Source organism: Parasteatoda tepidariorum, chromosome 1, assembly GCF_982258835.1.
Source record: "Parasteatoda tepidariorum strain Cologne lab strain chromosome 1, Ptep-v5.0, whole genome shotgun sequence".
NCBI lineage: Eukaryota > Metazoa > Arthropoda > Arachnida > Araneae > Theridiidae > Parasteatoda > Parasteatoda tepidariorum.
This window is the reverse complement of record NC_141755.1, coordinates 45,493,477-45,516,602: the sequence shown is the minus strand read 5'-3', so window position 1 is coordinate 45,516,602 and position 23,126 is coordinate 45,493,477. Positions and strand designations below refer to the sequence as shown.

Here is a 23,126-nt window from a genome sequence, read left to right as displayed (position 1 = left end):
TAAATAAGATGTTGAGAAATTTTAAGCTGCTTAAAAACTTAGACTACGTATTCGTATTAATAATTATAAAATATATTTTGAAGAAATTGATAAATATATTATTCCAAATCTATGCATACGTATATATATTGTTGAAATTGTATCAATTATTGAAAAAATAAACTGAAAAATAAAATATAATGATATTAAATATAATCACAATCTGATGTATAATCTCATTCTATCAGAAACATGCTTTTATAAAATTCGACATTCGTTAAATAAAATATTCGCGATCGTTACGCTCGAGTGCGCCATCTAGCGGGAGCCTGTAAAATATCAGACATTAATTTATCACGTTTTCATTTAGTTCCATCAAAATCCTTGGCCATGATGGACGCCATTTTCTTAGCAGCAAATAAAAATTAAAATTTCCCTAAGGAAAAGCTGAAGAACTTGAAAAACTAACCAGAACATGCCAAACATTGAAGCAGAACACGCCAAGCATTTGAAGAACAATTTCTCCATAATTTTTACCTTTCTATTACCAACAACATAACTTACAATTTGATGATCACTTGCTGTTACAAATGTGTATATTATGGTAAAATAATTTTTTCTGTCTTCAATTCATTACAAATTAAAATGAAGTCAACATTGCTTTCGTCATTCCAATAAATAAATGTGAATTCAGAACGTCAAGAACTGCAATAGTTATAGAATATTCTTCTTTGTTATAGAACAGTATATATTTCTGTATCTATATAATTCGGAAAACAACATTAAAGAATCAACCAAATTACTTGAAATAGTGTCATTTGTGCTGATGATTAATAAATTTTTTGTCGTTTTCTTGGTAAGTATTTTTTAGTTTTGAAAGAATAGATAATTTCAGCTAGAATTCAGCTGTTCTGTTTTTAAGCTACATATTCAAATTCATATCGAGATCTTACAATTATAAAATTTTGATGTGTGGTGCGTTATTTAAAAGTAATAAAGGGATAATCTATGTACATATTATATGAAAATAAAACTTTCAAACGAAGAACATTTCATTTGGAACTCTGCGGATTTATAAAAAATGTAAGTGTTATGATTTTTATAATAAAAAATTAGCTTGTAATTTTTTTTTCTTATTTGATGATAGTTTTCTACAGAATGGTTTTTTACGTCTGACTAAGAACTATAAGAATAATAAGAAAAGAAACAGTATGAAAGTTTTTATTTCAATGTAAAGAATTCTTAAAATCGTTTTTTATCCAAAGAATTCTTTATTTTCCGTTTTATAGTTTATAATTTTTGGATAAAAATAGTTGTCAAAATACTTTTTTTGAAAACATAAATGGTATAACATTATGTGTTTATGTATACTTCTTGCATATTCTCATGTTTCAAGTAATATGATTCAGAAAAGTATGAATAAAAATTCGGTACTTATGCATTAACGCCACAGCAGCTACAGATTTGGCGGTTTTTAAGTGCCGCCTATCTACATCTAAAATTTTTGTGTCAAATCATAAAATGAAACACTTTATTTAAAATCAAAGTAGTTTATCGGATTTCGGTGGACAATGGGCAGAATATTTCGCTCCTGAAAAAATAAAATTGCATCTTGTTCTATTTTTGGCAAATCCCAAAGACGCATTTTCGTAGCACTAAAAAATGGTAACAAAAATCGAAGATCGAAATCATTTTGGAATTCTTCTGACTTATAAGGCAGGTAAGTGTCAATTTTTATAAAATAAAAAATTTACTTTTAAGTAGTTTTTTTCTTATTTGATGATAGTTTTCTATAGAATGGTTTTCTGCGTCCGATTATGAATCAAAAAAGAAAAAGCATGAAAGTTGTTTATTTTAATGTAAGGAATTTTTAGAATTGGTTTTTTCTTTCTTGCTTTGTATCGTAAGCATTCTTTATTTTACGCTTTTTAGTTTCTAAATAATGATTTTTCTTGAAACTTGAAATTTTTTGATAAAAATTGTTGTCAAAAAACTTTTTTTACTAAATTAAATTTCATAAAATTATGAGGCTTATGTATACTTTTTATTCATTTTAATTTTTGAAGTAATATGATTCTTAAAACTATGGAATGTAAAGTTTAAATAGGCCTTTCATGTTATATCATTAAATTTAGTAAAACTGTTTCTCGGGCATTAGGTTTTAACTCTTATAAGAATATACATATTTTTTTCTATTTATGTGCAAATATTTTTCCGATGTGTTTTGGATGTCCTTCTCTAAAAAAAAAGATACCCTTTTGTTTTCGTTAGCATAAGGAAGGATATTAAGCGTTTTTCTTTTTTAAATTTAATTAGCCACGATAAAGAAGGAACGTTGCAATGCTATACATGCTACATTAAAGACGTCTCTAGAGTAAATGAATGACTGTTCATACAGAAATCGCAGGTATTAGTCTCATACAACAACGCCCCCTATAGTTCGTTGCGATCGCGAATTAAAAAAAATATAATCGGTTATTAACGAAAAAAATACGAATGAAATTTTATGCTACCCGCTCGTAAGTTAAGTTTTTCGTAATTAAATCACATTTAAATATTAATCGCTCCATTTAAATACTTCCTCATTGTCATCAAATTATGTTTTTAAAAATAATTTAGTTTAATTTTTCTCGGATTCTGCAGTTGAAACTTTAGATTTTTCAATAGAAAAATACGTAGATTAAAATTATATAAAATATTACCTCATAATTAAGAAATTTTCATTCTCAATTAAATCAAATAATAAAAAATAATAAATAAGTATTAAAAAGCATTTTTTTTGCATGAAATTATTTTTATCAGAACTTTGTATGCCTCTCCTGACCAAACTATGTGGACCATATTTCCCAGATTGCGGCTACCCCCTATATTTTGAAGGTTAAGAATGCAAATATGTAATATAAAGACTTTTTCAAAGAAAAGGAGACAAAATTATCAAAATAAGATAAATAAAATTTATTTATAAAATTTTAAAAAATTAGAAAGTTGAAATAAGTAAAAGATATAATCTCATCGTCAGCTCATATGATTATATTCGCAAAATAAAGTGCTCTTTAATATTGTATCAAGACAAAGCAAAATATATCAATACAGTAGACATCCTACAGTAGTACATCAATACAGTAGTACATAAAAATATATCAATACAGTAGAATGAGAAACACCAAAAAATCAAAAAGGAAAATAAAACATATCAAGTAAAATATGGAACATAAAATATATCAAGCAAAAATTGAAATTCGAGAAAAATATGGAATAAAACGCGAAAAGGAACATATAAAGTAAATTGCGAATTCAAACAGCATTTTACTTACTGACATCATGCACAAATTATTTAAAATATATTCTTTATAATTAGTTTGCAGATCACAAAATATGGTTAATTTTTTGTATTTTGTCAAACGATGAAATATGTGATTCAAATACTTGAGAAAAAACACATTATGTAGTTATATTAAAAAACACTCTTTTATAACGATTACTAAATAGTATTAATGTATGAAATAATATATATTAAATAATATGAATATATATATCAGAAGTATTTATTTTCGAGATATATTTAGTTGCGCTATACTATGTGATATTCTTTTATTTCACTTCATTTCCAACAATGCTAATTCCTTTCATTTGTGTCTTTAAAAAGCTTCTTTAATTAAATTGCTTTTACGTAGCGTAAAATAATTAAATTCTACAAAGAATTTATTAATAAAATTCTACAATTCGAAAAAAAATGTATAAATAAAAAGTGTTAAAAAATCGTAAATAATAAAAACTATATTGCATTATTGGCACAAAAACTCTAGCTTTTATCAGTTGAAAACGTTATTCACAATTTTTAAATTTTACCTAAATTAACTTGGAGAAGTCACTAAAATCTTTCATGACTTAAGAAATGAACCCTGTAGTGTTTACTATATTTTGAAAAATACTTTACATTTATAATATCAATGGATTTTTTTAAATAGTTAAAAATTTTCTATTTTTGAAAAAGTGGAAGCTACTGAAAATGCTACAACTGAACGGAAACAATATTTTCTAATTGTGTCCTATGCAAAACCATGCTTTTTTATATTTTTATTATTATTATTATCGAGGAGGATATATTATTATTATTATTATTATTGGAGTTAATCAGAAGGATATTGTTCCCAATAAGTAATCTTTATTTCAAATCTTTCTAAATAAGCCGTGGCGACTCAGGGGATAGAGAGTTCGCCTTCCAATGAGGGTTCGAATCCCTTGCTTGCACCGACCACAGTGCAACGTAAGACACCCTCAGCTATAAATGGATCATGGGTTAGTGTCCCCTTGCCGTCAAGCTAACCGTGGGCATTTTTCGTGGTTTTCTTTGCCAAGCAACACAAATGCGGGTAAGTTCCACTCCATCCAAGTTCTCCACGAAGTCAAATTTCTCCCTATACTTGACCCAGAAGTTCCCTTGTTTTCTATATTGGGTTCAAAATTACAAGTCTTCTGAGTTCAACATTAATAGTCGTAAATCCAAAAATTGGGTCGGTTGTTTAACGACATTTATAAAATAAAATATAAAATTTTTTTCAACGAAGTCTTCCTGAGTATAAGTAAACACCAATGAAGTTACTTTGAAACAAAAGTACCAAAAGTTTCAGTATTCTATTCCTGCCAAAAGTTTCAGTATTCTATACAATTTTCATCAAATGAGTTTTTATTTATTATTTTAATGCTTTTTTCTTTCTCCATTTTTTAAAAATGAATATCCATCAACTGGATGGATTTTTCAATTCATCAACATGTCAAATTAATTTTAAAAGATTTGGTTTAATAAAGGTTACTTAAAAAAAATCAATAAACTTTTTCATTTTTCATCCATCGTAATACATTTTCAAGCTTGAGCACAATTTATTTAACGCAATTTCTTATAACCTTGGTAATAAGTTTTAAAAATCAAGAAACTCATAATAAATTTAATTTTGAAGATTACCTTAGATTTAATTATGAAGCAATTAATTAATTTTTTTCAAATTATAAAAAACCGGCTTGCACCGAGACCAACATTAATTTAATTAGACTAAAAAAAATGAAAATCAAATTCAAAAACCGGAGAGGAATAAGAGGTCAGCTTTACATAAATTAAAGGAGTAAAATTAGAATTAACTTGAAAGGAAATTCGTTTATAGTAAGTTTAGAAAGAAAAATTCTTTTCTCAGCTATCGTGATTCCTTCGAATTAAAGTAATATTTTAACCTAATTGTTAAATGTAAAACCACTGAAAGCTATTCATCAGAAATCAAATATTTATTTCTCATTTTTATAAGAAATAAATTGTTTTATAAAATACAAATTGATATTTATTCATGATTGATTCTCTCTTAAAAGACTTTGTTATTCATTAAAAGTTTTTATATATAAGAATATAAGAAGAATGCATAAGAATCGAAACGGAAGGAAAAAAAAGAAGAGCTTAAAAAATTTGAGAAAAATCTACTTCATTTTCTTCTTTTCATTTCTTGAGTCTCGACAACACTTAATCATATTTTAAGATTTTTCTTTTCTTTATATTAAGCGATTGCCTTTGGAAAAGAATAACTAGTTTTATTCTCGGGGACAAAATGTTTTAATTGCAACCATAAGTTATAAATGGTAAGAAATTTGATTCCAATAATCCTTTGCATGGTTTTTATGGCAAATAAATGTTTTAGTATATGATGGTGGATTTTATTATAGTGAGTTTTATTGCATGACCAAGAAATGCGCTATTATATTATCCTATAAGATGTAAAAAAATTCTAAAAAATTAAAAATTATCATTTTTATGCTTTAATTAAAAAAATAATTAAATAATAATTGAGTTATGTATAGTTTTGCATCATTTACGAGTATGATCATTCGGTGTGCCATCTATGTGACTTGAAAGATTCCCCGTGATTGGAAATAAAAAAAATATCTTTTATAGATTAAGTATTTTAATTATTAATTTATATATTTAAAAGTATGTTTTATCATATTTCTGAAAGCTACATATGTGTTAGTACACAGAGAAAAAAAGTATGGTTAAATTAACCGTGTTTCTGGCTGCATAGGAACATCAAAAAAACTTGGTAATTTTTACCGAAGAGCTTTGGTAATGACTTTTTGGTAAAATTAACAATGAAATACGGTTTATATTTCCATATGAAAGAAATAAAATGTCAAAATTCACTCCCAGCAGTTTACAGTATAATATTCAATAACGCGAACTACGCTTAAAGTCGCAACTGTTAACTCAAAAACTCTAGAATATAAAATAAGCAGTTTTTTAAACTTCAAAATATAAATTTGATCTTTATTATCCGGTTATTTTTATGGCAGACTCGATAATGTTTTATACATATCAGCATTTATAAAAGGGCTTTTTTAAGGGTAACTAAGTTATTGTTCATGCGTTATATCCAAACTTTCATGAAGTAAAGAAAAAACTGAACTCTGCGGCGCGACTGCCCATAGAGGGCCAAGGCCTACTGTGCCCATCTCAGTTTTCTTGACCTTGGACTCTGGGGTGCAGGAGCAGATGTTCCGGTCAGGTGGTCAGCCAACCGCGGAAACCCCAGTGTTTAGTTCCCAAGCATGCTTGGTACTCATTTATCGACCCACTGAAGGGATGAAAGGGTGAGTCAACCTTGCCCGGCCCGACGATCGAACCAGGGACCTGTGGCACGACAGCACGAAGCGCTACCGCTCAGCCACCGGGCGTCTATGAAGTAAAGAATGTGTAGCATAATTTCTAGGTTTCTTTAAACTTCGTGTCTTGTAATGTTTTAAACCTCAAAGACATTGTTAATGTTTGCATTTGTTAATGAAAAGTTGCAGTTTTAAGTGCAAGAATTTACACCTGTAAAGACTGCAAAAAAAATATTCTTCTGGAAAAAGTTTTCACGTTTATATTTTAATTTCATACATACAAGATTCAAAAGCATAGTGAATCCTTTTTTAATAGAAAATTAAAAATGAACCTTTCACAAGCTTTTCAGTGTTTACTTAAAGAAATCGATTCCCCCCCCCTCCAAACTTCAAAATATTCCATTAACTTGGAAACAAAATTCACTCGGGAATTTAACGTAAGCAACGGTTTAACACCACGTAAAAAAAAATATTTGTAAAACACTTTTTGAACTCTGCAAAAACGAACATTAACTCTATATTAATGTAGATAAAACTATGTTTCAGTTTTGGTTAAATAAAACTATGATTTTTAATTTAAAGTTAACATTGTCTGTTTAGTGAAGTTATTAGGAGCCTATCTATTACCAAATATATGTTTAAAGCCTTAGATAATGTGTTTTAAATTATTTTTATGATTTATTAATTGATAAAAGTAAAATTTTAAAGATTTGAGAAAATTTAAATAAAAAAAGACATTTTTAGAGATATATATAGTAAAACTTTTAACAAATACATATAATGGGTATAAAACTTTATAATATATTTTATATAATAATAATAATAATAATAATAATATACTTATAAAACTTTTAACATATTTAACTCATTCATAACGTATACATATTTTTATTAAATAAGCTAGCTTGCAAAATAAAATTAAACAAAGGTAAGTTCATGAATACAATATGCATATATCGCAGTTTAAACACAATAAATAATTTATATTATGGATATAATTTAAAAACTGTTCAGTCCAACGATCATAGTTAATTATCAGGACTGTGAAGTAGGGGTCAAAGTTGAAATAATTTGATCTCTAGTCCAGTTAATCAAAAGTTTAAGTCTTGTAGCTTAAAGTAAGGAGCACAAGTTTTGGATCCTATGAAAATTATTTTGGTCCAATAAAATTTATTTTTAATCTTATGAAAATTATAAATTGTCAAACTTAAATAATCACCTTCTAATTAATTAAGAAACATAAGTAATTATTCAAATATTCACTTTTGGACATTTATTTAAATGAAGTATTAGAAAAGAACATAGAAAATTATAAAAGTGTGAAAGATTTGACGTTAATAAAAGAATTAGTAATTAATTATTTTTAATTTAACTAAATTTATTTAGTTAAGTTACTGAGCTAGCAAAAATATTAAATGTTTTATGTTAAATAATTAAATGTATCATTTGTTTCCTAATTCATGAATAATCACTGAATTCGCCATAAAAGACGTTTATATGTGAACGTGTGACATATCTTTCCTAATTACGATTTTAATATTTTGTATAAATAAGCTTTTTAAAATGTATTTCTTCAATGCTATAATGCAAAAATGTAATTTAAAATAAATTGATTTCTAATCGTAAAACAAAAGAAATATATGATATGAGATCAGCATTTACTTAATCATAACGTAAATAGTTTTGTTTAAGTTTTAATTGAGTATAAACTGGAATCAAAGTGGAGCTTTTAGGTCCGTAATGTCCGTTTGATCTTAAAAGTCCTTAATTGAAGTAGGCCGACTCCTTGGAATGCATTGGCTGGAAGTGCAGCATTAATCGGCTCATTGTAGTATAACATATCCAAAAATCAAATGCGGAGTTTGCTAATTAGTATTGAAACTGGCGGCGTTTTATATCCTGGATTCACTAAGCTTGGAAGGGTATAAACATCTATTACACATTCTTCACACTTGTGAAGTCCGAAGTCGTCTTTCCTGCGAAATCCTAGTGAGTTTTAAAAATGTGTGACATTAATAAAGAGCAACGGTGTGTTATCAGATTTTGTTTCAGACTTCAGCAAGGAAAACTTTTGCAAAACTTCAGCAGGACAACGGAGACAGTTCTTTGTAAGGAACCTAGGGTTTAGATCAGTGTGTTCCAAACTGTGGGGCGCGCCCCCCTAGGGGGGCGCGAGACTGCTGCAGGGGGGGCACGCAGCTGATTCCAAAATATCATTTTCGAATACAAACCAAAAAAGTCGAATAGGTGTCAAAAAATAATATTGTCACGTTTTGGTTACGAGTAAAGGACGAGTTTCCTACTTTAACAAATAAAGCTTTAGAAATTTTATTGCCCTTTGTAACATCTTACTTATGTGAAACTGGGTTTTCTGCAGTAGCTGTCTTAAAGACAAAGTATCGATCTTGCTTAAAGATTGAAAAGGAACTGAGAACCGCGATATCTTCAATGATACCACGGTTAGACAAAATTTGTGCTGAAAAACAAGCTCACCCTTCACATTAAATTTTTATAATGTTGTATTAATGTTGAATTCTATTTTTTGTACTTTTGTAAGATTTGTTTTTATTACATTATATTATTATTTCTTAAAATAGATAATAATTTTTCATGTATTTTTATACATAATATTGTATATTATTTTGTAGCCCATTAAATAAATTACAATATCAGATGAGTGTTTATGAAATTGGATTGTTAGAAAAATTAAGGGGGGCACAACAGATTTTTTTTTCCAAAGGGGGGGGGGCGCAGGTACAAAAAGTTTGGAAAGCACTGGTTTAGATAGTTTTTACGCAGATAGAACACCGGTGGCGTAATTTGAAATCATCATGCGATCGCTTTGGCGATTCCTTGAAGATTGGCGATAAAGAACATTTTACGCATGCGCTTATGACTTAAAGAAAGAAGGAGTCGGAAACAAATCGCGTGCTTTTAATTAAACTAAATGTCTCTTTTCCTACATGCATAGAATATAAAGAAAAAACTACACCTTATAAGTTATGGTTGATAGTGAATCTAAATACAGAAGACGATGACGAAAATATGAAGAAAAAAAAATTCTAAAGTTTCTCGGTTTTTCAGTTTTTGTATACTAGTATACAATCGAAAGTTAAACTCTCCAAGGTAACTACTATGTTTTTCTTATCATAACTATTTTTTATGTACAAATGAAATGTTCAATCTACGTATTTTACAGAAAATAACCTTATTTATATGATTGAAATTTTCTTATCATTTGTTTCAACATCAATAACTCTTTTAAGCATTAAGTACCATCTTTGACTATTCACGAACTTTTAAAACCGAAATCTGAATTTTTTTTCTTCTTTTTTTTTCATTTTATTTGTCGGAATTCGTCATTGAATTTTAGCTTTAATTTTTAGCTATAATTAAATTGTACTTAAATGTCTGCGGTTATTTAATCAGATAATGTAGATAAGAAAAAAAAAACTTATGTAATTATTATGTTATATATTGTAGAGTTTTCAAAACATTTATCTAATTCAATTTTGGATTTTTGTACGAATACATTGTTTTTACAATATTAAAATCACAATCTTCATTGAAAGGGAAGTAATGAAGGAAGAAAATAAAGCTAATAATTAAAATTCCACTTTACTTTAGTATAATTTAAAACTATATCAGATATGTTCTTTCACTGAACTTTTCCTTAAAATAGTAAATTTTTAATGCTTTTATTATTTACTTTTTTATTTTATTTCATTCGTGACTTTCAAACTTGAGGAATTAACTAATAAGAAGAAATGTGTTTTTAATATGAGACTATATTTACTCATTAATCTGCAATTTTTACTTTACTCTTTTGTTGTTTGCTCTTTACTTAGTCAACTAGCATAATCAATTACATGTTAACGGTAATAACACAATCAATTATTTTAAAGTTTTTACTGTTAAATATAAAATATACGAGATTTAGCTTACGAAAATATCTTTAACGCCTGACGAAAGCAAAATATTTGTATGCTTAGAAAGAGTTTTATTATTCAGTTTCCTTTTGAATCTTAAAGTATAAATAACTATATAAGAAACGAAAAAATGAAATGAAAATAATCCATTTTTATTGATGTTATTACGAAATCAATGTGCCACATTTATTTTTAAATGATAGGCTAAATACACATACATTTTTAATTAGCATGTGAAATCGAAGACATTTGTTTATAACTGTATTTTTTACTGCATAAGTATGTGGGGGACAAATAAAAAAACTCACGAGTTTTTTCTTAAAAGTGTAATAATATTTTTTAAGTTTGGATAAACAACTTTTTACTCATGATGTTAACTTTCTACCCATTTTTGCCCCCCCCCTCCTCAATAAACACAATCTTTTCATTTTATTTTATATCCGTCGTTGAACGACCGATCCAATTTTGGGTTTACGACAACTAACATTCAACTTCGTTGCCTTGTAATTTTGAGCCAATCCAGAAGACAAGGAAACTCCTGGTTCAGTACCCCCAGAGGTATTGATTTTATACGGGAACATGGAGAATTTTAGTACTCGACAGATTTAACATGAATCAGTCACCACTTACTTCACGGACAGTCTTCGGTTGGCGGGGATCGAGCCCACGTTCTCTTGGACATGGGCACAGTGCCCTACCAACCAGGCTATCCCGGCCCAAACAAAAACCATTGTCTAAATTTATACTGGACTTAACCGAAACTTTTTAAATGATTTCCAGCTTTCACCTATTATAACAGTAACATGCCTTTTACGCTGAAACTGGTAACTTCGATGCGCAGTTAGTTTGTTTATTTTCTAGCTTCTGTCTATTTATTAGCTTCTAGCCTGTCTTTGTGTTAAGTCTATGTGCAAATAAACAGTGAAAGAATTGAAATCTTTGAGAAAGAATCTTTGCGGAAGAATTTAGAATGTATCATTTAAGAGAATGGATACTTGACGGGCTTGGCTTACTCGAAATGAAATGGAAAGAACAGTTGCTAACGTAAAAAAATGCCAAGCTTTAACAACCAATCAGGATCGAGATATTCACACTACGTCACTTCCAGGTATCCCATTTAGTATTTTCAGTTCTTAAAACAAAAGTTTGGTTGGAAGAAATTGCTCCCAATTCCATTAAATAGTTTAAAAAAAACACTGAATATTTTTTGCTAAACTAATTATTTTGATAAACTAACCAATATTCACTAACAAATATGTTGACTACATTTGTTTTTTTTCATTTATTTGAATTATTATTTTGTTGTTTGATAAACTTTAATAGCAGCTGTAATGAAACCAAGAAAGCATTTTCGCCCAAATCTCTGCTTACGGGATCGCACATATTACGTGGTCATGGCTAGGTGAGAGATTATCATTGAGAATTACAATTAAATCGTTAACAATAAATGGAATATTCGTGAACTATTTGCAAACAAATATCATGTCGAAGTGAAGATTTCAACTTCATTAAAAAATTTTAATTAAACAAAAAAATTAAAAATCCGAAAAATAAACTTCATTTATCCATTCTCAATCTATTCAAGGAATTGAAATTATTTTAAATTAATGCATTTCTATTGTCTAAATAGATTGAGGACCTTAGAAATGTGTCCATTTTTTGTCAGCAACTATTTTTTGAATGCTCTTTAGCTCTGTCTTTAACATTCAAGGCATAGAAAAAATTTCACTTCAGCTGCAAATTCTCCCGGTATAGTAAAAGATTCATTAAATATAGTTTTTATTTTTATTTTATTTAAACGACTTAAAACTCCTCATGCACCACAAAGTATAGCATGAGGCTTACAGTTGCAAGTAGAAAACAAAAAGAAGAAAAATTTGCAAATTTACATTAAAAACAAAATTCCGCAAGGCTTTCAATACTTTTGACCAGTTCTGACAAGACAGGTGGCCAACAAATAGAAAGACGTCTCAAATCAGTCTTTAAATTCATTCGGGCACTCGCATGCAGACTACAATGAAGAAGAATATGTTCAGCATCTTCATCAGCATCACCGCAAGCACAAATTCCACTGGTCTGCAGATGGAAACGAAATAAATATCTCTTAAAATTTCCATGGTTTGTTAAAATTTGGGTCAATTTAAAATCAGTTGCAAAGAATTTACATTGCAAACGGTGGAAAATGGATGGAAAGAACCTTTTCGTCCAAAGCGACCGAGGCGAAGCAAGAAATTCAGCATTCCAGTCCACAATGATTAAATATAGTTGTGATTAAAAATAATTGCATGAAATTTTAAGATATTTATTTATGTTCTCAACTTATCAAATTTTTTAATTAAAAATTAGAAAGTAATTTGAAAAATTTTTAGAAAGCATGAAATATTAAATTTATCGTAATTGCTACGTATATCTGATATCAATATATAATCAAAACGAAGAAAAAAGAAATATATTTGTTTGCTATTTGAAGAAAAAAATTGAAATCAACTTCATATCGTTTTCTAACAATTGGCATAAAACATTGAATATTTAGCTGTCCTTTTTTATCACTATATTTATACAGCAACGAAGAAATAACTGTAATTTAAATAATAAATTGTAAAAATATAAATTTAATGCTAAAACACATGAGAGTAAAATTATCTAAGCAAAGAAAAGAAAGGTAAATAGTGAGAAAGATTATTTTTTATTTCTGCATTATTTAATTATAATTGCTCGTTTTTTTTGGACTTGAGAAAATATGTTTTCAATTTAAGGATTATTTCAGTTACAATCCTTTTCCTGTTATTTAAATTGTAAAATAGTCATAATTTTTTTATTTTATTTTATCAGAAATCAGTCTGATGAAATAAAATAAAAATAACAGTTCATTTTAAATCTGATTCAACTTAATGTTTGAGATATTTTATTTGATAATGCGAAAATCGTTCTGTGTTACAAAAAGTAATAAAATAAAGAATAATATTTTTATCGTTTTTTTTTTTCATTTGAAGTTAATCTGGTTTCTGAAAATAATATTTTATTAAATTTAATCTTTACCATTATTTCTTATAAATTTCGAGAAGAAAGTGTTTGAATTATAATATGTCGTAACTTTCCGTTGGACGTCGGGAAATATGACATATTTTGATTTTTTTTAAAATTTTGTTCACTTTTTTGAGCACTGTTTCCAGATCTTAAGATAATAAAGCATTCAAATTATTAAAAAATGATGAAAATAAATGACAGCTATCGAACATTTTGCAATACGATTTAAAGACAATTGAGGGATACCATAGTTTATTTTTCAAAATACATTTTTTGGTAATAAATGTATTTCAAATAGCAGAAGTAATGTAGTAATAGTGAATGAAATATAAAACTAATAGACACACAGACACTTTTATGAATGAATTTTATTAAACAAAATCATAAAATCTAACACAATGCAACTAACGATTAATGGACTATTATACATCCTCATCAAAATATGACTTTTACAACAGTGATATTATATATAATGAGTTCTGAATATGATTATTTTTACAACTTGTCAAAAAATAAAGAAACTTAGAATAATACAATAAATAATAGATGCATATTTTTGGCGAGAAACAACAATTTCATTAAAAAAAACGAAGACAATTATTAAAAAATATTCACAAAATTGTGCGTTTTTTAATAGCATTTCAGATAAGAAATATATTGTAAAAAATAAGTATTGGAATTAGCAATAAAAAATTTGGGCACAGATTGGTGAAGGAAATCGCACTAAAAGTTATTTATAATTAAAATACCACGAAAACAAAAATAAATATAAGAAAGAGGCTTTTGATACAAAAGTAATTAAAATAATTATTTATGTAATGCAACACAACACACATCATAAGAACAGTCATATTGTTCGGCATAAATCTAAATGTTGCTAAAACTTGTTGAAACTATTTGATATAAATGTTTCAACAAAGTAATTGCTTCTGCATTTCATTTCAAGACTTACATTTTTTTTTAATTACTAAGAACAGATGGATGTTTTTTTAAGGGTTCTTTAATAAATTCTAATTAAAATTACATTCATAGACTAAAACGTCTTTCAATCTAGCATTAAAGTGTATTCTGCGACCTTTAAATAAAAAATAAGAAATTAAAAAATAAGAAAGAAAAAGACTTGACTGGAAGTTCTTTTCCAAGAATAAAGAAATCGAACAATGCCTGTACCAACTCACTACGACATGAAATCAAAAAACGAGAATAAAGATAGCTTCATTACTCTCAATTGTATTTTTAAATCCCCTTCAGAGATAGAAACTTCCCTTATTTAAAGAAAGTGATAGAAAAAAGAAAGGATATACAGGTTGATAATAAAATAACTTTGCCGACATATGACCCTTTGAAAAGCATACCCTTTAAATTAGCCAAATAAATTTTTTTTAAAAAAGAATCATGATCTAGACGCTCAAGAACTTTGTAAAAAACGATTACGTATCTTTTACAGGTACAGTTAGTGACAAAATTTTGAAATTTTCAAATGGAAACACCCAATGTTTTTATTCGAAACGTATTGTTTAAAGTAAAGAAAAAAAAATGGATTTCGAACGATATTTTTAACACAAACAATTGTGACATTAGGCTTTTGTCAAGCTTCGCCATTTTTCCGGATCACTAACGAGTAGTAGAGATTGTGATAAAAACATAGAACAAACCATGAATGTGTCGGACTTAAGTAAGGATGAACATGTCCAATAATTTTAAAACATTAAATGCTTTATTTGTAATTTTTTTCTGCTTTTCAAAAGTTTTTCTTTATTTCATTCTCTTTTCGCTAGTGGTCACAGCAAAAGTCTAGTGTCGCAATTTCTTGTGCTAAAAAGTACTTTCCAACTCCATTTTTTTTAACTGTAAAATTCTTCAAGAAAGGGGTGTTCTTACATTTAAAATTTTCGAAATTTTACCGCCGTAACTGTAACCGTAAGAGCCATGTTATCAGGCTAAAGATAAGGAGCCAGGAATAATTAATTCGGCAAATAAATGTAAAATAAATATGATCTAAAAGACAAGAGACTTAAATTTTACTTGTATTTTTGAATAATCAAAGCAGAATATTTGAATAAAACGATTAAATCAAATTAAGACATATTAGTTTTGTATATGCCATTGTCATGGATAGAGTTCTCAAATGATTCGAGAACATACAATTAGGGAAAGATCCTTGAAGTGTGTCCGGTGCATTTTCATTTAGAAAACTTAAGAAAGTCAAGAAATTTTTCATGGCGAGGAATCCCTCGAAAATACACCCAAAGAAAATGAAAAGGAGATTTGAAATTTTCTGATACTTATTAAATAAAATAATGAAAAATATTACATTATTATTAAAAACTATTTTTACTTGAAATTGTATTGATACAAATGAATTGATTTAGCATAACAAACTCGAGAGTTTGTTAGTAAACAAACTCACCTTACAAATGAGATTACTGTCAGAACTTTTAACCGCTATTCCGACTAAACTATTGGAACCCTATTTTCCAGGTAGAAACTATACCAAAGAATATAAAAAGGAGAAGAAGTTCAGCTCTTTGAATGCGTACCTAACGCTGAGAACTGCTCGGTGTGGTATGCTATACCAGAAAAACAACTTACAGGGTGAGCAACATACTCAGATTTAACAGAGTGCCATTTGAACTGAGTTCCAGCTCGTGTACATATGAAGCAAAGTGACAGTCAGAAGATACGTCACCTCTAAACCGATTGTTGGACAACCGGGCATGATTGGGTACGCTGCTTTTTCACCAACCGTCATTTTATTCTTTCTTTCTATATCAAAATATATTAACATATTTAATTAACATGAATGACATAAATGTATTCAACGAAAAATCTTATTTAAGAGTACCGTACTGTTAATCAATAATGTGAAAATGCCGAACAACCCAACGATAAATAAAAGAGAAAACTTTTCTTCTGCACCCCAAATACCCAGTATTGGGTAGGAGAGAGGAAAGTGCAAACCAGTTTGCTGCTATTGTGCCCTTAAATGTTGTTTTTTCCTTTGTTCTCAAGGACAACACCTAACCATTGGGGGACTAGTTCACATTATGTCAATGAAGGTAGACTTCTTCCCCTCCCTCTGTATCTACTATGAATACACCATAATTATCTCAAAAACAATAAGATTTCTTTTTTTTTTGTTGCTTTGTCAGTAATTTATCCCAGATCGTGAAGAAATCTTATTGGAACAGCGCACGGACAGCTCTGAAGAATAGCAAGCAACAGCGAAGTTTAATCTCACTTAATATAAAGTATAACAGCTGAAGCATTAAAACAGATTTAAACGGAACGAAGCGAGCTCTCGCCACGAAAGCAGTTCCCGAGCCAGTCAAGCGGTAGTACATAAAAGAAAAATATTTTGATTTTAAAATTAAAATTACTATTTGTTTTTAAAGCAGACAAAAAGTGTTATGTAAAAGGGTGCAATGCTTTACACCATATATCCTTTCTCTTTACAAAATAATTGTTACTTTGCGTCTAACTCGCGAAATATATAAACGATTAAAGTAAGCAGTACCTTAAAATTTACCAAAGTTTGTATTCCAAATGACAAGCTAGTGTGATTTCCTAAAAAAACACAACACTGAAAGCGTGATAAAAAATATACCCGTTAAAATAAAGATTAAAGTATGTTTTATTTTGTCTGTGTAAGATCCAAATACAAAAACAATTTGCACATAAATATTATCTATATGAATTTACCTATTAATCTAAATGATTGGACCAAATATTTTCTATATGAAATATTATCTATATGAATGAACCAAAATTACGCTATTATCATAATCATTTATTAAATGTATGTACATTTGATAGATAAATATTTTTGATCTTTTTCCATTGGTCATGTATAATTTAAAACAAAAAATACAAATATCTAAAGCTGATAAATACAGCGATTATGTTTATTTTATCATAAAGATGTCTAAAATATGGAAAATATTGTTTTAAAAGCAGTTCAAAAACACTTTGATGCATATTAGTCATAAAAATAGCAAATATTACTGTGAAATTTTCTTAAAATATTTTTGTTAATTTATAAAATTTTACGCTCATAATGTTTTATAAAAATTCTACATTTCGTTTTCAAACATTTACTTTTTATGTTTTTCAAGTTTTTGAATTATCTTTTATGGAAGCAGCACTACCGCTAAAACGTTTATTTTTCTGAAATAATATGTCAATGCAACGTATATGAAAATATTAAGTCATAATTTCAGTTATTTAAATACCTTAAATCATTAATTACAAAATGTATAATTTTAGAATTTTTTAAAAATATGTACATAAATATGAAAATCCGAAAATAATATTTTTCACTCTATTTTTGATAAATATTAGAATCATTTGAATTTTCCAAAAATTATACTAAATACGAATTATAATTTGGATGCATGCTTTATTTTTAAACAAAACATAGCAAGTATGTATTTTTAAAGCAGAGAACATCATGAGTTTAAATGTCTTTGTATAAAAGATTGGAAAAGATGCTAGTGGCTGAGTGTCAGAGCCAAGGTCAAGAAAACTGAGATGGGTACAGTAGGCTTTAGCCCTTTATGGGCTGTCGCGTCACTGAGTTTTATAAAAGATTGGGCTTTAAGCACCTATTTTTGACTTCGACTTTTTTTTAAATCTATGCTAAAAAGTAATTTTAATTTAGGTGCATGTTACATTTATCAACAAAAAAATCATAACTTGTTTAAATAATATTTTTTTTCACCTTAAACTCTAAAAATAAAAGTTATTGTTAAAAAATTCAGCTTTAAAAATCTATTCGTAAAAATATAGACTTGTATTTTAGTATCTTAAAAAGATTTTAAAAATATGTTTTGGGGGGAAAAAACACCAATTAGCATGCAAAAGTAAAGCTGTGTTATTTCATTTTAGATTTCAGTGACTGTTTTAGGACAGAAATATTCCTTCAAATTTGATAGTGTTTTCTAAAGTATCAAAATATTTATTAGAGATATAAACTCCTTAGGAGTTCGAAATATCATGAAGCGCTATTTCTTCCAATTTAAAATAGCAATTATTTAATATCCACCTATCGTTGTGCTGTTGAATAATATTAGATCCTAAATAGCATGTTAAATACAAAAAAAAATCAAGAAAAGAAAAATTCAAATTCCAAGTTGTCAAGGCTTCTTAAATAGTTAATCTGATTTGCAGAAATAATAATAGCCATTATGACAGAGTTTGAGCAGCCTCTTGAAGGAGCGACTTCAACCAATTCAACCGATTTTGGGGGGTGAGACGGCAACTTGAGGCAACACACCCAACACATTTGTCTCCCTATTCATTCGAAAAATTCCTTTTGCGAAGAATGGGACAAAATATCAATAGGTCGGTCGCGATCCATAGAAAAAAAATTTTGTTAAATGTTTACAGCTTTGAATGAAAGTCAAATTAATAGCTTAAAAATTTAGTTAACATGTTATATTCAGTAGTGTTCTTATGTTTACTTTATAAACATAATAGTGCATTAAACGAGTATATGCAATTCTGTTTTACTCACAAGTTAGTGGGGTAAAGTTCTGTAACTTCGAGAAATAGATTTGAAATCTTCTTTGCTGCAATTAAATTTAAAGTGTAAAAAATTCATGTTTATCTGAAGTAAACCATGAAGTTTTAAATAATGATTAAAAATGTTTCAAATATCAAAATGAAAACGAATTATGTCAGGATTACTTAAGCGGTGGTTTAGTTTTCTTTTGCTTTGAAGAAAGAAAATTCAGCATTTGAAACTTCTTAATTTAATATAAATTGACCTTTGTTGGCTTTTAACTAAATTATAAAATATCTATGGAAATGTAGCAGAAAAATTTTCCTTACTGCATAGCGTCCTCCTAAATACTCTCGACATATTTATTTCGACATTTACTATTTAAATGAAGATCAGATATATTCATGTGAATGAAGAAAAACAACGTGAATAAAGCACAATTTTATTTATGCTTTATTCAAATATCAAAATGAAAACGAATTATGTCAGGATTACTTAAGCGGTGGGGTAGTTTTCTTTTGTTTACGTTTGTTTTGAAGAAAGAAAATTCAGCATTTGTAACTTCTTAATTTAATATACCTTTGCTGGCTTTTAACTAAATTATAAAATATCTATGAAAATGAAGGAGAAAAATTTCACCTACGGTATAGCGTTCTTCTAAACACTCTCAACACATGTATTCTGATATTTACTATTTAAATGAAGATCAGGTATATTCGTGTAAATAAAGAAAAGCAACGTGAATAAAACACAATTTTATTTATGCTTTATACCCGTTGTTTTGCTTTATTCGTTAGATTCATAATGTTTCTTACTCTTGTTGACGTTTGCTAAAGTGTTGTTCTTTCTTTTGAGCTTAGTTTTTAATCTTAGAGATGTGAACAATAACCCATTTTCTTACTAACTGACTTTGGATGTAAATTGATTATATTTTCATCAGTTCCATCGAAAAATAATGTTGTAAAAATGTATTTATTTAAATATCACTTGCATAAAGTTATTCTTTTTTCCTCCAACTTTTGGTGAAGTTTTTTTTTTCTTTTATTCAAATTTTTTCAAATATTTTCTATCATACTTTCTTCTCACAAAAGTGAGTCGTTTTTTAGTTTCAACTATTTAAACAAATTTAAAGAAATACTTCTAACTCATTTTGTATTGGACAAAGTTCTTAAAACATTGTGGGCAATAACTACTGCAGATGGACAGTAACCATCATGAAAGATAAAATTTGTAAGGAAAAATTAAGTTCATTTAATTTTTAACAAAAAAATATTAAACTATACTTCATAATGTAAGCTTAAATTTACTAGTTGTTCCACAAAATTATAACCTTACTATGTTTTAGACAGTTATTAAGTCTACTAAAAAAATTTAAATAAATTATTTTTAATATTTTTAGTTTAAAAAAGTAGAATACTTTTTTTACTTCAATTTTCATATTAAAATAGGAACATGAAGCAGGAAATATTTAAGCACACTGAATGCTGCGATTAAATTGGTAGTTCTTTCCTCTTGAAGTTAAAATGCAATGTTTGAAAGTATTTATTTTATATTTAAGTGTTTCTGATATCATACAAAATAAATGAATTTAAAAAAAAAATTGAAGTAATCCACATGGATAAAAACTGCTACCGCGCTACTACTAATTTATTGGACAGAATGAAAGTGTCAAAACTAAGAATATGGGAATTATCGAAGCTCCATACAGAATTCAAATTCTTCAAATAAAGAACAATTTTTGGTTGATCAAAAATCTCCTAACCACGTTACACCATGTGAGCAGATCATTATACTTTTGTAAATAGAATAGGCGCTTCAAATTTTCGAGATTTTACCACACTCTGCACTTTTCCTCTGTCCGTAACCATGTTATATGTAAATCTTGCTTTTCCCCCACGCCAGTGCATAACAACTTTTGTTCTACTTACAAAAAGTATGATTATTTCTCACATCATTAGGTTCTTAATTCATTACAACTTGCGTATTCCGATTGATATACTTTCAATCTCGAAAATGCATTTTCGCCTATCTAATTTTAATGACTAAAACTAGGAATAATATTGGCGATATTATAATTTGGTGGAACATTACCCATTTTCATTAGCAGGTGATATAAATTTTAAGTATAATTTCTTGTAAAATAATTTTATGTACTTTGGGGATTTGATTACTCAAAATTCTGCATCCCATCCTGACAATTCATCAGCTGGTTCATCACAAGTTCTTGGAAATGTATCAAAGTTACTGGTGTCGGTGGGACCACATACCTAAAAAATCATTTAAAAAAAATTCAGAAAAGCTTATGATCAACTAGTTAAGTCATATTTTTTAAAAAATTGTGAGAGGCAATAGTTATTCATTTGCATATTGTTACTTTGAAATTCATATAAACGTAAAATCTATTGAAATTAAACTAGAATATCTACTGTAAAGCGTCGAAAAACTATTATTCCTGTTAAAAAATCTTAAGAACTATCTTTTAATGAAGAGTATTTCATACTGCAGATAATACTGAAGGACTAAATAGAATAATGAGTAACTATGGTATACGATTTTTTATTTACAGTGTATACACATCTCTTCTGCAGAGATGATTCTTAAACTTCAACAATAACTGAATGATTAAAATCAATGGCGTATGGAGCGTAGTGTTATTTTCTAGCATTTGTTGGTTGATTTAGATTTTAACCCCTTTCCTTCTCGCTCCCGTGAAAATGACGGGGTGAGGTTTCGCCCTCTTTTTCTCGCTCCCGTGATATTGACGGGCTGGAGTGTTCAGTAGTAACACGCCAATAAGAATGAAACTAATTAATTTCTTTTGAATGGAAAACATCTCATTTCTCATTTTACACACCAGATGGCAGTACCAGGATATTTTTAAGGTAATTGTGGAAGAGATGAAAACAATAAGAGATGTAGGAAGGAAACTCGGTACTACTGTCCTGATTGTGACGTTGACCTCTGTATCTCATGCTTTGAAATTTATCACACAAGAAAAAATTACCAATCTTTATTTATACTATTATACGTAAGTTTAATAAAATTCTTTTTTAATGTTTAAAACACATATTTTTTAAATTTTCCTTTCTTGCTGGAAAACCAACATTAAGTAATTTTTCTAAAAATTTAATTTTTTTTAAATTTCTAGCTAAAAACAAATAAAAAATTAAAAATGAATGTATATATTGTTCATACACATTTTTTTATATAATTTTCAGGGATAAAAAATAGGCACTTTTATGACCGTTTTCTTGAAAATTAACCGATCGTTAAGGCGTTAAATGTAATTTTAAATTTCTAACATTTTTTTAAATGCATCATTTAATAAGGTACAAATTTTACACTTTTTTGTGAAATTGAATGGAAGCAGTAAGTGACCATCAAAAGGCATCCATGTCTTGATGACCTTCTGGGAACGTGGAAACAGTTAATCGACCGGAACTGTTATGTTATATACACTTGTGATCCTGGATGCTCTTTAAGAGGAATGAAACAATTTTTGTGCATTTGTGATGACCCTGAGAGGATTAACACTTTGAACATCATTGTTTAATACCATTTCATCTTATACCATAATAAGTCATGAGTTAACTATATTCAATCTTATTCCATTTCTACGAGGAAGCATTTAAATGATTGCAGGTTTATAATATATTTTTAGAAATTTATTAATTTTAGATAACGTCGTTTCATGATTTTTAATGCTTAATTATTTCCTGCATTGAAATATTCTGCGAAATGAATCCTCAATAAAAACATTGCCTTTTTCACATCATCATTTCTGTTTTAAAATTGAAAAACATAAAAACTTTTGTGAGAAGAGACTAGTGAACTGTTCACGCAAGAAAATGAATGTGTTAGCGTCTCTAAAAATGTGCAATTGTGAAGAAATTTGATGTGTCCGTTACTCCACATTCTGAAATTATCAAATGTATGATTAAATGCTATTATTTGTTAGTTGAATTTAGTTGTTACGTATTGTTTGATGGAAAAAGAGGAGCCACTCTCTACGCTACTCTGTATATCTATTATGTATTCAAGTAGTTTTT

At 28.0% G+C, this 23,126-nt stretch overlaps 1 protein-coding gene across 1 annotated transcript in view; it reads right to left on the bottom strand.

The window, feature by feature from the left end:
* Positions 1–21,231: 21,231 nt before the first annotated feature.
* LOC107436702 (cGMP-dependent protein kinase 1-like) overlaps positions 21,232–23,126 on the bottom strand; it is a 107,579-nt gene continuing 105,684 nt past the window's right edge. The window contains exon 18 of the mRNA XM_043045989.3: positions 21,232–21,344. Coding sequence (XP_042901923.1) covers positions 21,249–21,344 — 96 coding nt within the window. The 3' untranslated portion in view covers positions 21,232–21,248. The remainder of the gene's footprint in view (positions 21,345–23,126) is intronic.